Source organism: Piliocolobus tephrosceles, chromosome 4 (genome assembly GCF_002776525.5).
Source record: "Piliocolobus tephrosceles isolate RC106 chromosome 4, ASM277652v3, whole genome shotgun sequence".
Taxonomy (NCBI): domain Eukaryota; kingdom Metazoa; phylum Chordata; class Mammalia; order Primates; family Cercopithecidae; genus Piliocolobus; species Piliocolobus tephrosceles.
The window spans coordinates 178,165,681-178,182,437 of record NC_045437.1 but is presented as its reverse complement, the minus strand read 5'-3'; the positions used below and the strand labels follow the sequence as shown (position 1 = coordinate 178,182,437).

Below are 16,757 nucleotides of genomic sequence, written 5' to 3'. Positions count from 1 at the left end.
GTGAGAAGGCGGAAGGACAGAGCATGTGAAGGGAGAAAGGCAGGCTAGGACAGGAGAGCAGGGTGTGAATCTGGCAAGGGTGGGGAAAAGGGGGTGATCTGACCGTGTGTCAGGAAGTGTTTCTCTCCACCCTCCCCTGGGGAAAGCCTTGACCCCAAGGTGGCTTTGTTTTGGGGAAGCAGGTGGCCAGGCAGCTGCTGACGAAGGCATGGCCCGGGCGGTGACCATGCACTGAGGTCCTAGGCCCGATACTGATCACCCAAAAGGATAATCTAACAGTGGCTCTTAGCCAAATAGGTGACAGGTGAGCTTCCGTCTGAAACCAGCCCAACTATACCATAAAGCCTCAGATTTGGCCTGGGGAAGGCAAGGGATCTCGGGAAGGGAGAGAAAAGAGGCCTCTAAGGAAATAGAGTGGTCAAGTGATTAGTGATTATTATTAACAGCAACAATAATAATGAGTCACATTTATTGAAAGCTTATAGTGTGCCTGGCACTATACTACTTTTGTGTGTTCCCGCATTCATTTCTCAAAAAGCTCCCTACAAAGTAGTCATTATTATTATTGTTATTATTTTTTCCATTTGAGAGATGTCAAAACTGAGGCTCAGTGAAATTAAGTTTCTTGTCCAAGGTCACACAGTAAGTAGCAAAGGCAGGATTCAAACTCAGGTCTGTAGTGATTCCAGTGCACTATGGAAACCTAGGCCTGGGTTACTGGAGCAAGTTAAGAGAGCAGGGCCAGACTGACCCCTGCAAAGGTGGGGATAGGGAAGGACAGTGGGATAGACTGTGTATAAATAGCAGGCCTGTTTTTATCCCTACATACAGGCAGAATCAGGCAAGTGCTCTATCTGGCACAATTTCAGAGCTCTGAAAGCCAACCCAGCCCTATGTCAAACAACTCTATCCCCAGCCACGTCTCTGGAAACTGAAATACCTACTGAGAGACTCATTTCTTTGGGTCAGAACAGTGACTCCAGAAGACCCCTGTAAAAGCACATGGGTTGGAAGAGAAACACCTGGTGCCTGTGAAACAGCAATCTAGGTTAGCCAGCTGGGTCCTATGGGAGGGAGGCTCATTTTTTATGTTGAGGAAAAAGATGGCAGTCAAAGGCAAGGAAAAGAATAAGGCTTGTTTCACAACCTGTGTCTCTCCAATTTCAGAAGCCTGGGAATTACAACCCATAGTTCAAAAATCTTAATGTCCCCTGAGGGAAGATGGGAGGAAGCCACTCCAGCGACTGGTAGAGTACTAACTTCCTTTGCTTTTGCTGGATTGATACTAATTACCTGCAGCTTCAACTCTGGTTATCTCGGGTTTATGAGAACGGCTGGCATTCATGTGTCTAATTTTTACATGATAAATGAATTAATTATTATTTGATACTTGCCGTGTTGGTAGGCCAAAAGGTGGGCTTCTGAAACTTAGAGGGTGACAGGGATGGAGACCCCTGGTATGGAGCTGAGACGCAGCAAGAGGCCAGGCCCGGAACAGAACTCAGCTCAGCAGTCAGTCACAAGGCTGCAGAGCGACAGGCGTTTGGGGAAAGGTAGGAACCTCTCCCCGCCACCTGCCGGTCATCAGCCCTACCCACAATTAGGCCGCGGCTGCCTCGGCCTGGTCCCAAAAAATGTGAGCGCCGCCCCCTCCTCCCGCCCAGTCCCCCGCCGCGCCCGCGGGGTCGGGGGCTGAGCTGCCGGCGCCGCGAGCCGGGCGAGCTTCCCAGCACGGGAGGAGGGAGGGGGCGGCGCCGGGCGGGGCGGAGCTTCGGCGCCTCCGGGAGCCTTATTCCCGGCCGCGCGCCGGGCAGCGCTCATTCGGCCGAAGGAGCTACGCGGGCCACGCTGCTGGCTGGCCTGACCTAGGCGCGCGGGGTTGGGCGGCCGCGCGGGCGGGCGGAGTGACCAAGAAAGACACTCAACAAGAGCGAGCTGCGCCGGGGTCCCGGCCAGGCTTGCAAGCAGAGGCGGGCGGCAGACGGTGCCCAGCGGAATCTCCTGAGTCCCACCGCCCAGCTCCGGTGCCAGCGCCCAGTGGCCGCCGCTTCGAAAGTGATTGGTGCCTCGCCGCCTCCTCTCGGTGCGGGACCATGAAGCTGCTGCCGTCGGTGGTGCCGAAGCTCCTTCTGGCTGCAGGTAAGAGGGCTGCTGACGCCCCCGGAGATCGGGGGGATGGGGGCGCTGTGCTGGGGGCATGGGGGAAGGTCGTCGCAGCGCACCCGGCACGGGCCACTTGGTGGGGCCCTTGCGCTCTGGCGGACGGGCGTCGGCATCGGTGCGTGTTGGTCGGGGGTCTGGGCGGGTGTCTGATGCGGCCTGGCCGCTCGCCCACAGTTCTTTCGGCACTGGTGACTGGCGAGAGCCTGGAGCAGCTTCGGAGAGGGCTAGCTGCTGGAACCAGCAACCCGGACCCTTCCACTGGATCCACGGACCAGCTGCTACCCCTAGGAGGCGGCCGGGACCGGAAAGTCCATGACTTGCAAGAGGCAGATCTGGACCTTTTGAGAGGTGGGTGTGGAGGCCGCCCATCCTCGGACCGGGGTGGGCTGTTGAGGAATAAGCAGATCCAAGATTCTTGCTGTTTGGGCAATACTGCGGGTTGAGGGTATTGATGGAGAACCTCGGGGAAAAGCTGATCGGCCTGAAGGGCACTGGGGGACCCTGGAATAGAGGTCCCACTCTCTCTGTCGTCATTGCCTCGCCTGCTAGGTTGCCGCCCTTCTGGGTACTTTGGGGCAAACTGAAACAGGCAAGTTGTCTGGGGTCGTTATGTGCTTCTTAGGTAAGCTGAGTGATAGGAACAAGGAATGGTTGAGATGCTTTCCCTAGAGCTACTATGTAAAAATGGGCGCCAGTTCTAATTCCGTCATCAAATGACTATTGTATATAAAATAGAGGTAACAGATGAGAAGATGCCCAGGCACTTCTATAGAAAGTGTGCAGTGTTAGCCTCCTCCATCCACCTGTCTCCAGATTAAGGAAACAGAGAGGAATGAGGAGCTCTTGGCCGCCCTAGGTAAGGCTGTGAATGGTGAACGCTGGGCCTCTAGGGGGCTGTATTAAAATGCTGGATATCTCTGAATGCTACCGGAAACCTGCAGGCATACTGAGCACCTTGCTTTCCTGAGGCGACTCCAAATGGGGAGGGCTATGTAGAATCCTCCAACCAGCCTCTTTGGCTGTAGCCAAGCACAGGCACAGGGCAGAGTCCAGAGCCTGCCAGCTCTCCTGCCTCCAGACCTGAGGAGATTATCCAGCGTAGAGCAAGGACTCAGCACTGTATCCCGGAATGACTATATTTGGTTGGACAGATGCCCACCTGTTCTAGCTCCACCTGCTCCTCAGCTGCCCTTCTCCCTCCTTCCCAGGAGCTTCCCTTGGGTACTCTCTCTACTTTGTATAAATCAAGCACGTGCTCCAAAACTGAGCCTGGGCTCCCATACTTCATCCTCTCCCAGTGGCCCTCTGGGGTTGCCCATGGCCTGAACAGCCTGGATTCTCCTGGCCCTCTCCTCCTAGGCTGGGCAGGGTGGGGTTGTGACTCACCCCACCCCCACCCCCCACCCACATGGCTGCTCCTCATACCTCTGCCGACCTGACTCACTGCTCCCTGTCCATGGCTGGAGCCTGGCTGTCACCCTGCACCTTCTCCCTCCCCTTTCTGATTGGCTTGGCCCCCCTGCCTTACTCTCCCCGAAACTCTGGTCACTGGGTTCCTCTGACCACCTGTATCGCCTTCTGAGCTCTGAGGGGGCCTGGGACTGGATGAGAGGAAATGAAGGACTGTGGGGCTGCTGGCACCTACTTCTCTTTCTTTCCTTCTCTTGGCTTTACTGGGCAAGGACTACTTTTCAGGTCTGGGGATCCTACCACCTAAAATAAATGACTGCTACCATTTATTAAATTTCTACTGTGTTCTACGCACTTGATATGTTATCCTGGCTAATGTAACACTTATAGCAACCTTTTGAGATAGTTACTCTTGCTATCCACATTTTACTGAGAACCTGAGGTTCAGAGAGGTTAAGTGAATTGCCCACGGTCATATAGCTGAAATTGGAGCACAGATCTATGGACTTCAGAGCCCATTCATGCCTGGATCAGCATCTCAGGTGCTCCAGACTTGTGAGAGGGAGGAGATGGGGGTGTGTGAAGCAGCTTGGTGTGGTGAGGAAAGACATTGGAGGAAGTCCAGAGACCACAATTCTAATCCCAATCCTGCATAACCTTGAGTAAGTCACTCTGCCTGCCATGATTTTTTTTTTTTTTTTTTTTTTAAACATAGTCTCACTCACTCTGTCACCCAGGCTGGAATTCTATGGCATGATCTCAGCTCACTGCAATCTCTGCCTCCCAGGTTCAAGTGATTCTCCTGCCTCAGCCTCCCGAGTAGCTGCAATTACAGGCACGCACCACCATGCCTGGCTAATTTTTGTATTTTTAGTAGAGATGAGATTTTGCCACTGTTGGCAAGGCTGGTCTCGAACTCCTGACCTCAGGTGATCCGCCGCCTCAGCCTCCCAAAGTGTTGGGATTACAGGCGTGAGCCACCGTTCCTGGCCACATGGTATTCTTTGAAGTCCCTCTAGCTTGAAACTCTAAGTCTCTAGTCTAATGTATCGTGCTCACCCTTCTGCTAGACACACGGCTGTAGCCATGGATATGGGTACCTTTTTCCTGATGGGGGATAAGAGGGTGGGACTGGGCTGATGGGCATAGTCCATAGTCAATCCCAACTGGATGTCTGGGTGAGGTTGTTTTTCCCCCAGTCTCTCTGAAGCATGGAAAGAAGTGGGGAGTCATCATTGTTCCAGTTCCTTCTGGACAGTTCCTTACTTTCCATTTTTCTATCCCTTGTACACCCTGTACCCCCCAACCCAGAGAGCTATAAACAGGACATTGGGGGTTAAATATGAATGAATCTTTGAGAAAGTGGGTGAGCTGTAAAGGGCGTGCAGGTTAAATATTTTGCTTGAAGTTGAAAAAGCAAGGCTGTGACCAGACTGGCCTGCTTGCTGTTCCTGAGCCAGGCTCTGCCCTGGGCTCATGATACTAAGGGGTGCCCCGGAGGAGACCACCTGAACACATGGACACTGTTCTTGTTTTAGGAGCCCTCCAACCCCAAAACCTCCAAGTACTTTCTCTAGAAGCAGTTTTTGTGTGTGACACTGTCTTTTTGCAAGTGGGTCACTGAGTATAGCATCAGGAAATGAGGCTGATTGAAGGCCAAAATAGAACGAAGTCAGTGCGGGGGAGTAAGAGATGGGGGTGTAAGGTGGACAGTGGGGTGGAGGTAGAGTTGGTAGAATTGCCCAGTGAACTGCAGTTACTCAACAAAAGCATTCTGAGAATGAGGCTCTTACACTGAGACTGTGAAATGCCTTCCTTGGGACCCACACTAGCTTCTACTTCCTACTGAGGTTCCCTCTTTCTGGTGGTTCTGCCCAATCTTCCTGCTCTTCCTTCTGCCTCTTGGGAGGCACTGAGCTAAGGGACCTTCCCAGATCTCTGACTTCAGGTGGGATCAAAGAGTATATACTCCTTTCAAGCACTATGCTCTTCTGATTTTCTTCCCAAAGAGTCAGACTTTAACAGGGTGCTTTTCTCCTACAGTCACTTTATCCTCCAAGCCACAAGCACTGGCCACACCAAGCAAGGAGGAGCACGGGAAAAGAAAGAAGAAAGGCAAGGGACTGGGGAAGAAGAGGGACCCATGTCTTCGGAAATACAAGGACTTCTGCATCCACGGAGAATGCAAATATGTGAAGGAGCTCCGGGCTCCCTCCTGCATGTAAGTGCCCCTTCCCCAGGGCTGAATCTCATCAGCATACTTTGTCAGCCACGTGGCTGTTCCTCGTTGTCACTGTTCCTTGAATTCATAATTTCACCCAGTGTCTTCTCAACCTCTGGGAGGAAGTTGGGAGGAGAGGAAATATATTTTTAGTCAGCGGAAGCCCCCTCCCCCCTATAGGATGCAATTTCCTGTGGTATGGTTTTGTGACGTGCTTTAATCCTTAGGGACATTTCCTGCTTGCCCAGAAATGAGCATGTGGCTAGGACAGCTGGCACCTGAAGGCAGGCCCTTCATTCTTGCCTGATGCCGTACTCTGGGAGGGAGAAGCCAGTAGGAAACATGGCAGAGTGGGCTTCGTGGGCAGAGTAGAGCTCCTGAGGGAAGGTAGGAGGTGCATTTGGATGCATGTTGTATAGGTATGTGTGTATTTGGGTTTATGTGCGTGTGAGTGTGCAAATGTGGGTTGATTGTAAGGCATGGCAGGACTGTACAGAGAGGGATCATCATGGTGGCAGGTTGAGGCCTCTCTTTCTTCTTCCTTACCCCAGCAAGGGCCAGGAGGTGGGGGACATGGAGAGTACTGGCCTTTGGCCATGGTGTGGGAGAACAATTCCTTTGTGCAGGGTTCACAGGAAATGGAACCTGACCCAGCAGGCATCAGCCCCCGGTCAGGCAACATCACCCCTTCCCTGGGTAGGTGTGTGGGCGGAGGGGCTGTGGGTTCCTTAGCCTCTCTCCTAAGCCAAACCCAGCAAACGGCTGCCTTGGCAACCCCTCAGGGATGACAGCACTGCCATGCTCTCTGGCAGGCATAATGTTGCCACTGTGCCTGAGGCCAATACCCCACGTCAGGCTGCAAACATCCGTTCCCTTCCCTGTGGGGAGGCAGGCTCTGGGGGCCTTAGGGGGAGACTCTGGACAGAGCCAAGAGACTATTGTGTGTACACTGCCTCCAGCCTGTCAAGAAGGCGGGGTGCCTGCAATCCCTTCTACTGGTGATTGGTGCAGATCCCTTGGCTTTTTAAAGCTTCCTTGTTTTGTCTGATCACACATAGCAGAGCTGCCCTGTATTTAGCAGCTGGCAGACAGACCCATCACTCCCCACCATGTCCACAGTCACTTGTGCATCCTTTCCTGTAACATCCTTGTCAGGAGCTTGGTATTAGAAGGCATTCTTTAAGAGTGGCATAGAAAGCCCCCATATATCCTTCCCAAGGTCTTGGGACAGGGCAGGAAATGTTCGTCTTAAATTTGCAAAATGGCATCGTTAGTACAGGGTGAGGAAGGTGACTCAAGTAGTCAAGGTGGATTGAGGCCAGGAATCTATCTATACCAGATTGGTCCTGGGCATTTTGGTGGATGGATGTGGGGCCTGCACTGTGTGGTTGAGAGGCTATATAAGGCTGCCTTCCTGGAGAGCTGGACTCAGCTGACCACCTAAACCCAAAGAACCTGATATGGGTGCCCGGCCACCTTCCCAGTGGTCCCTAGGGATAGTGATAACTATAATGATGTCATCTCTCCTTTGTCCCAGAGTTTCAGTGTTTATATATAATATGAGTTGAGCCCAGGTATGTTAAGCTCCTATTTAGTGGCAGACACTACTTTAGGAGCTGGAGAGATATAGTTTCCTGGGATTTTCCAAAAGCCCTCTGCTGCGTAGGCAGGACTTGGTACCTCTGCTTGAAAGATGATGAAACTGGAGCCAGAAAATAGGAAGTAATTTGCCTGAGGTCAATAGCTAAATAAGTAGTTGGAAACAAGACAGTGTCTCAGGTACCTGACTCCTAGTCCAGCATGCTTTTCATGCCCTCAGGCTGCACTGGGTGTTGGCTTTCATCTTTCTTTCCTGTATCTGTCCTTATCGAATTGGAGCAGCATTTTATAAAGGGCAGAGGGCAGCTGTTGTCCTAGAGATCTCTTATTCTTTGACTAGCCTAAGAGCACAGCAATATGATTTGAAAACTTTACATTAGCTTCCTGGGCAGAATTTTCTTTTTCTTTTTTCTTTTCCTTTTTTTTTTTGAGACAGAGTCTCACTCTGTCTCCCATGCTGGGTGGGGTGCAGTGGTGCGATCTCGGCTCACTGCAACCTCTGCCTCCTGGGTTCAAGCAATTCTCCTGCTTCAGCCTCCTAAGTGACTGGGACTACAGGCACCTGTCACCATGCCCAATTAATAATTTTTATATTTTTAGTAGAGATGTGATTTTGCCATGTTGGCCAGGCTGGTCTTGAACTCCTGACCTCAGGCGATCCACCTGCCTCAACCTCCCAAAGTGTGGGATTATAGGCATGAGCCACCATACCTGGCCCTTTTTTTTTTGAGATGAAGTCTCACTCTGTCACCCAGGCTGGAGTGCAGTGGCGTAATCTCGGCTCACTGCAACCTCCGCCTCCCAGATTAAAGTGATTCTCCTGCCTCAGCCTCCTGAGCAGCTGGTGTTACAGGCACACGCCCCCACATCTGGCTAATTTTTAAATTTGTGTGGAGGTGGGGTTTCACCATGTTGGCCAGGCTGGTCTTGAACTCCTGGCCTCAAGTAATCCACCTGCCTTGGCCTCCCAAAGTTCTGGGATTACAAGTGTGAGCCACCACTTCCTAGGCAGATTTTCAGGGGGTTGATTGCATGTCTGGGAGGGTCCCCTACTGTCTCCTGCCCTTGCTACTCAGGGCAGAAAGCAGCAAGAAGACAGAAATCCTGGTTTGGGGGAATGTGACATCTGTGGACCTTCATCTGGGGATTTTTGTGGCTCTTCTTTGACTCCAGACCCAGGAACCACTAGCCCAGGTGTGTCCAGGCTACTGTGGTGAGACTGAGGCTACCCGGCTTCCTAAACTAGCCCTCTGCAGCTGCCATGAACAGGAAAACCCTTTTTGTGTCACCAGCCAAAAGTTGCCCTCAAAGAGTAGTTTCTCCTGGGCATGGTGGCTCACACCTATAATCCCAGCACTTTGGGAGGCCAAGGCAGGTGAATCACCTGAGGTCAGGAGTTCGAGACCAGCCTGGCCAACATAGCGAAACCCCGTCTCTGCTAAAAATACAAAAATTAGCTGGGCATGGTGGCGGGTGCCTGTAATCTCAGCTACTAGGGAGGCTGAGGCACGAGACTCTCTCGAACCCAGGAGGCGGAGGTTGCAGTGAGCCGAGATCGCACCATTGCACTCCAGCCTGGGCAACAAGAGCAAAACTCCATCTCAAAAAAAAAAAGAGTAGTTTCCTGGGATTCCTGACTGGTTGCTGACCCAGAAATTGGCTGCAGAGTTTCCTGTGGCTGGAGGAATCCTGGGGACACTTGGGCTGAGGAGGACTCAGAGCTGGAGCAGAGATAGGCTATGGGGCTCTGCTTGGCCTCACTGCCCAGGTGCTAAGAAGGAATGGCGATCCCGCTTCTCTTGGCTCCATCTGACTTGGGTACCCCATTTCTCAGGCCATGGGCAGTAACCTCTGGAGTCTGATTGTATAAAAACTCACACAATGTGGGACTTGGCCTTTATTAAACCCTTTCATTTGTATTACCTCATTTTATGTTTTCACAATACTCTAGTGAAGTAGGCATTTCTTATCTCTGTATTTTATATGAGGAAACCAATGTTTAGAAAGGTAACGTGACTTGCCCAAAATTACCTGGCTAGAAATAGCAGCAGAACCAGTCTGGAACTCATGTACTCTGAGTCTCCTCCATCCAGACGTGTCCCCTCCACCTTCTGGGGTAAAGGTGGAGAAATCCAGATTGGAAGATGTCTCTAGACCCTAGAGGGTTCTTGCATCTGTTGTAATACAAGTTCTGGAATGGGTCACAGACATGGGTGGGAAGAATGTGTCCTAGTTTGATGGTGGCTGGCTCTGGACAAGACACAAAATTTTGCCCCTACCCTGGGATGCTTGGAATGTACTCATTCCCCCTCCCTCTCTGGGGAAGCCAGGAGTTGTCTGCAAAGGGAGGGGGAGGTAGGTAATATTAGGATGTTTGCATTATTATCCTTTTGACTCAGGGTAGGGGTGGAGGGATTATGTAACTGAATTGCGGGACTCTGAGGCCAAACTTTATTTCTATCTTCTGAGTAACTACCTGTGGAGTTTGAATGATGGACTGGAAGTGAAAAACAGATTCAACTTCAGCTTCCCTCCTCCCGGGAAAGCAAAGTCTCTGAAGTCATCCAAACTGCTGGGTTGAATCCTGGCTCTACCACTCACCAGCTTTGTAACCCTGGGCAAGGTATTTAACAAAGGCTAAGCCTCAGTCCGTCTTTAAAATGGGGCTAGTAACTTCTCCTTCACAGAGATGGCTTTAAATGAAATAATCCTTGTAAAGCAGTTAGCACAAAGTACTTGGCTCATGGTAAGCCTTCAATGATTGCTAGTTATTATTCTTTATTATTCAAGTTATGAGTAATAAATAATAATAACATAGTCAGAGAGAAGGGTCAGACTGCCCCCCAGGAGCCTATCAGATACGCTTTCTTGGAGTTACCTGCACTGTTCTGCATTGGTCAGAGTGGAAGGAATGATGAATTTGGAATCTGCCAAGACTTGTTCCTAGTCTTAGCCCTGCTGCTTCCTAGTTGTGCAACTTTTGGTGAATCACTTAATTTCTCTGACCCTCAATCTTAGCTTTTCCATCTGTAAGATGGGGTTGTACCTGCATACCAGAATGTTAGGAGGCTCAGTTGAGCTGGTAGATAAGGCTAGTGGCTTGTGAATGATAAACTGCTGTGCACAAGTGATTTTCCAGGGGTGCTTCTGCAAGTGTCCTCCATGCCCTGGCAGGATAGGGGTTGCTTTTATGCCTACATGGGCTGATGGGACAGATACATGGAGAGGCGGGGCAAGGAACTGTGGACTGTGCTGTGTGTATAGTGGGCCTGATTTACATTAATCCTGCAATGAGGTGGTTTCTCAAAGTACCCAGGAGGAACTAGGGCAGGGAGAGGCACAGGACAGGAAGGCAAGTATGCGGTGCCACCCAGCCTGGCCCCTCTGCCACTGCCGGTTGTGGACAAGTCTGTCTCTTGGAGCTTCCCTGGTGCTCTGTCCGCAGGAAGAAGGGATTCCTTGTTCTGAGGCACCAGAGAAAACACTTCCTTCCCAGAGAAATCACAGCTCAGAAAAGAGGGCCACCAGATTCTTGGTGCTTCCTTCAGCAGCTGGTGGTCCAGAGTCCCCAGACAGTGCCACTGTGCCCCCTGCCTGGAGGGTAGGCAGTTGTCAGGTGTGAGTGGGCAGCACACTGAGCTCAGAGTCAGTCTACAGCTACATCTTAGTTTCTGCCTTGCTGTGTGACCTTGGGAAAACTACTCCACCCTTCTGTAAAATGGGGCTCCTACCTACATCAAAGGATCTCTGGGATGCTCAGATAAAGGAAAGGATGTGAATGTTCTTCTTCAACTGTAAGCATGTCTGAGTCTTTCTAAGAGCTTCAAGGAAATGCTTTGTGTTAGAAAAGGCAGTTGCCAGCCAAGTACGGTAGCTCACGCCTGTAATCCCTGCACATTGGGAGGCCGAGGCGGGTGGATCACCTGAGGTCAGAAATTAGAGACCAGCCTAGCTAACATGGTGAAACTCCATCTCTACTAAAAAATTACAAAAATTAGCTGGGTGTAGTAGTGGGCACCTGTTATCCCAGCTACTCGGGAGGCTGAGTCAGGAGAATCACTTGAATCCAGGAGGTGGAGGTTGCAGTGAGCCAAGATTGCACCATTGCCCTCCAGCCTGGGCGACAGAGCAAGGCTCTGTCTTAAAAAAAGAAAAAGAAAAAGAAAAAGAAAAGGCAGTTGCCATGTGATTTATTTCTTGAGTGAGGAGAGCCAAGGGATTGTTTCTGACATTCTTCCATGCTCTGGCAGGGCAGCTGGGCAGAAAGATGTTACTTGATTTGTTTGGTTTGTCCTGTGATGAAAGAGGCCTGGTAGCTCAGCATTCAGAGGCCAAAGGCCAGAGTTGAGCTCCCAAGTTGGGCCCTGCACCAAGGGGGAGCTGGAGTTAAATGAAGGAAACTTGAGAAAAACGACTCCTGGCAGAGGCACAGGGCCTATTAATAGGCTGGGCAGCGGTGGAGAGGGACTGGATGCTGGAAGCACAATGGGCAAGGCTGGGTTTATTTCTGGGTCAGAATGTTGAGGGGCCTCACTGGAGGGAGTGATACAAATCCCTGAATTCAGCCTACCAGCTCTTGTGCCCAAGCCCTCATAAGTGGTTTAACGCCTGAACACACATGTCATAAATCAGCCACACGTGGAACATATCTAACTGAGGCCTTCAAGTCCTCCCTTGCTTTTTCCGTGCCTGGAACAGGATTCTCAGCCCAGAGAACCAGAGGAAATGGAAAAGGGGAGGGTGTCAAGTGAGGGAGGAATGCTATAGAGCCTTCAGAGGCACTTTAAAGGGTTTTATACTAGAGGAGAAGGATGGAGGATGGGCAGGGATCATGGTCAGGGATTGACAGGCTGAGGGTATGAGGAATGGGGTTTGGCTTATGCAGGTGGGCCATTGCCAAGAGAGAGAGGCCAAAGCACTAACTCTATCTCCTTCTTGTTTTTTCTTGAACTAGCTGCCACCCGGGTTACCATGGAGAGAGGTGTCATGGGTTGAGCCTCCCAGTAGAAAATCGCTTATATACCTATGACCATACAACTATCCTGGCCGTGGTGGCCGTGGTGCTGTCATCTGTCTGTCTGCTGGTCATCGTGGGGCTTCTCATGTTTAGGTGAGTGTTGGAGTCCCCTGCAGACTGCTTCTGCAAATCACTCCCATTCTTCCTCCTCCTGGGCCCTCTCCTTCATGATCACATGTACTTCCCTCAATCTCTCCAAATCGTGGGCTAGCTCCGGGGTGTAGACTCTCCAAAACCCTGGTATTTCTGGCATGACATAAGTCCCATGTCTAGAGCCCAGGGTCAAATTTGCGAGGCCATAGCAGGTTCTGCTCCTTACAGGAGTTCTTTTCCTGCCTCTGCGACCCAACTACCCACTCATGGAATCACTTTGTCACACATTTCTTTCTCCTAGCTGTTCTTTGATGGCATTAGTATGTGGTTTGGTAGTCAAGGTGTGGGTGGTGCTAGTGGTATATCCTTCCACTCCCGAGGCATCTGCACTTCAGGCCCTGCTTCTAATCCAGGTATGCTCTAGCTCGGGGGAGACCCACCAAGCACTCTATGCCTGTTTTCAAGCAGTGTAACTCATCTGTCTGAGGATTGTAACCTTATAGTGATCGTAATCTTTGTCCACCTACTTCATAACGATGTTGTGAGGATCACATAAATGAGGTGAAAGCTCTCTGTAAATTGCATCCTGCTGTTAGAGACAGGAGTTCCTCAGGGCAGTTGGGCCTTTGACCAGTGGTTGGGTTGCCTTACTGTGTCTGGGCTTTTCCAAGTAGTAGAGGAAACCACCATGGCAGAGTTCTTTGGAAGGACCTGCTCTGGACCTGTACTTTGTCATAGCAGGCAGAGATTATTCACAAAACTTATCTTCCTCAGGTACCATAGGAGAGGTGGTTATGATGTGGAAAATGAAGAGAAAGTGAAGTTGGGCTTGACTAATTCCCACTGAGAGAGACTTGTGCTCAAGGTAATGCTCCATCCTTTGCCCCATGACATGATTATCCTTTGTCCCCTTTCCTGGCTCTGCTTCAGTGGGCGCTGAATTTTTCATTGAGGGGTTGGGGGCCAGGCCACTGTGACATTAATATCCCATTGCAGAACTATTTTCAAAAAGACTCAGTGCTTCATTTAAGGTAAAAGTTGCTAGAGAGACACCTAAGAGAGATGCCTGAGAAGACAGCTTCTCCCACCCTCATCCCCTCCCTTCCCCTCTCCTCCCCTCCCCTGGGAGACAGAGCGAAACCCCGTCTCAAAAAGTTTAAAAATAACAAAGACTGGACCAGGAAAATCTTAAGACCTCTTTAGACTAGACCTGGCTTTAAATGCCTTCCTTTTGTGCTTTAGGAATCGGCTGGGGACTGCTACCTCTGAGAAGACACAAGGTGATTTCAGACTGCAGAGGGGAAAGACTTCACATCTAGCCACAAAGACTCCTTCGTCCCCAGTCGCCATCTAGATTGGGCCTCCCATAATTGCTTTGCCAAAATACCAGAGCCTTCAAGTGCCAAACAGAGTATGTCTGATGGTATCTGGGTAAGAAGAAAGCAAAAGCAAGGGACCTTCATGCCCTTCTGATTCCCCTCCACCAAGCCCCACTTCCCCTTATAAGTTTGTTTAAGCACTTACTTCTGGATTAGAATGCCGGTTAAATTCCATATGCTCCAGGATCTTTGACTGAAAAAAAAAAAAAAAAGAAGAAGAAGAAGGAGAGCAAGAAGGAAAGATTTGTGAACTGGAAGAAAGCAACAAAGATTGAGAAGCCATGTACTCAAGTACCACCAAGGGATCTGCCATTGGGAGCCTCCAGCGCTGGATTTGATGAGTTAACTGTGAAATACCACAAGCCTGAGAACTGAATTTTGGGACTTCTTCCCAGATGGAAAAATAACAACTATTTTTGTTGTTGTTTGTAAATGCCTCTTAAATTATATATTTATTTTATTCTATGTATGTTAATTTATTTAGTTTTTAACAATCTAACAATAATATTTCAAGTGCCTAGACTGTTACTTTGGCAATTTCCTGGCCCTCCACTCCTCATCCCCACAATCTGGCTCAGTGCCACCCACCCTTGCCACAAAGCTGGGATGGTTCTGTGACTCATCTGTAGTAATTTATTGTCTGTCTACATCTCTGCAGATCTTCCGTGGTCAGAGTGCCACCTGGGGAGTTCTGTATGGTCAGGATGTAGGGGTTAACTTGGTCAGAGCCACTCTATGAGTTGGACTGCAGTCTTGCCTAGGCGATTTTGTCTACCGTTTGTGTTTTGAAAGCCCAAGGTGCTGATATCAAAATGTAACAGATATCAGTGTCTCCCCGTGTCCTCTCCCTGTCAAGTCTCAGAAGAGGTTGGGCTTCCATGCCTGTAGCTTTCCTGGTTCGTCACCCCCACGGCCCCAGGCCCACAGCGTGGGAACTCACTTTCCCTTGTGTCAAGACATTTCTCTAACTCCTGCCATTCTTCTGGTGCTACTCCATGCAGGGGTCAGTGCAGCAGAGGACAGTCTGGAGAAGGTATTAGCAAAGCAAAAGGCTGAGAAGGAACAGGGAACATTGGAGCTCACTGTTCTTGGTAACTGATTACCTGCCAGTTGCTACCGAGAAGGTTGGAGGTGGGGAAGGCTTTGTATAATCCCACCCACCTCACCAAAACGACAAAGGTATGCTGTCATGGTCCTTTCTGGAAGTTTCTGGTGCCATTTCTGACTGTTACAACTTGTATTTCCAAACCTGGTTCACATTTATACTTTGCAATCCAAATAAAGATAACCCTTGTTCCATATCCTTTTGTCTGTTTGCTTTAACTGGGAACTGGTTTAACTTAGTTATTTCCTAAGCCCTGACTTGGTGGTAGGCTCTATACCAGGCCTATTTATGTATACTACTACAACAATTCTGTAATGCAGGTACTATTACTGTCCCATTTTTCCAGAAGGGGAAACTGAGGCTCAAAGTGATTGTGTAACTTGCCTGAGGATACACAGCTAGTAAATGACAGAGCTGGGACTAGTAGTCTGGCTCCAGTTATTTTGTCTTGGTACTTATACCATGCTATCTCCGAGATAAGAAAGAACAGATCTTTCACACATTTAGCTGGCTGTAATCAGCGAAGACATCCACCCATTCAATCAACAGGTCCTGGACTCAGGACCTACTCCTATGCTGTACATGTGGTACATATGCTGTACATACTTATGTGTATATGAGCAGGCATTGCTTCTGGCAAGAACAAGATGTCTTTGACTCCCCTCTCTTGCTCTACAGCCAATCCATCAGCAAATCTTGTCAGCCCTACCTTTAGAATATATGCTGTATGCAACCACTTCTCATCACTGCCACTACCATCACCCAGTCCAATTTAGCATCATCTCATGCCTGCGCTTTTGTGATGGCCTCTGCCTTTCTAGTTCCATCTCGCTTCCACATAACATATTTCCAGTGTAATAGCCAGAGTGATCATGTCTTTCAGATCTTATCTGCTCTGCAGGCCTTCCCTGACCACCCTATTAAACAATAGCACATTCCTTCCCCCATCCTCCTCTTACTCTTCTTACATTGCTTTATATTTCTCCATAGCCCTTATCACCACTAACATATTCCTGTTTGTTTATAGTCCATCTCCTATGAAAATGTTGGCTCCACGAGGGTAGGGGTGTGTATATTGCTCCTCTCCTAGATTCTAAAACAATGCAATTGAGTGGTAGGCACTCAATATTTGTTACCTGGATGAATGAATGTAGGAAATACAATTCAGTCCAAGGCCAGCAAGTGGACAGACATGCAATCCAATGCTGCCCTGAAAGTGTGATTGGATTTAGAGAGGGGTCTCTGTTGGGGAATGTGGATGGTGGTGACAAGATGAAAGTGGAATTTGGGGCATGTCATGTGTCCTGGTGGATTGGACAGTCCACAAGGTGGATTGGGGCAGTGCAGTGGCATTGGACAAGTGCCACTGGGCTGCCCCTTCCTCATCCTCTTCCCTTGCAGAGTTATGACATTCCGAAGTTTCTCCAGGAGCCTGCACAGAGATCTTGTATATACTTGGAACATCCTTTTAAGACTTTAGGCACTAGTAACTATTGAAGCTGAACATATGCATACGCCAGGAGTAATTCCACTCCTGGAGATTCAAGAGAAATAAGTACATGGTTCACCAGAAGAGATCCACCAGAGGCTGGGGGCGGTGGCTCATGCCTGTAATCCCAGCACTTTCTGTGGCTGAGGCAGGTGGATCATGAGGTCAGGAGTTCGAGACCAACCTGGCCAACATGGTGAAACCCCATCTCTATTAAAAATACAAAAAACTGGCCGGGCGCGGTGGCTCAAGCCTGTAATCCCAGCACTTTGGGAGGCCGA

At 49.9% G+C, this 16,757-nt stretch overlaps 1 protein-coding gene across 1 annotated transcript; it reads left to right on the top strand.

Moving 5' to 3' along the window:
- The first annotated feature begins 1,825 nt into the window (after window positions 1-1,825).
- LOC113224858 (proheparin-binding EGF-like growth factor) lies at window positions 1,826-15,183 on the top strand. Its single transcript, XM_026454473.1, has 6 exons — window positions 1,826-2,139; window positions 2,338-2,511; window positions 5,617-5,794; window positions 12,348-12,503; window positions 13,278-13,368; window positions 13,746-15,183. Exons 1-5 carry the CDS (start codon window positions 2,094-2,096, stop codon window positions 13,348-13,350), a joined length of 627 nt encoding a protein of 208 aa, XP_026310258.1. The 5' UTR covers window positions 1,826-2,093; the 3' UTR covers window positions 13,351-13,368; window positions 13,746-15,183.
- Window positions 15,184-16,757: the final 1,574 nt, after the last annotated feature.

What these genes read in the sequence shown, in the direction of transcription:
- LOC113224858 (XM_026454473.1), top strand. Translation starts at nt 2,094, where the DNA reads ATGAAGCTGCTGCCGTCGGTGGTGCCGAAGCTCCTTCTGGCTGCAG. An exon ending in AGATCTGGACCTTTTGAGAG is followed by an intron (nt 2,512 to 5,616) that starts GTGGGTGTGGAG and finishes TTTCTCCTACAG; the next exon opens with TCACTTTATCCTCCAAGCCA. An exon ending in CTCCGGGCTCCCTCCTGCAT is followed by an intron (nt 5,795 to 12,347) that starts GTAAGTGCCCCT and finishes TTCTTGAACTAG; the next exon opens with CTGCCACCCGGGTTACCATG.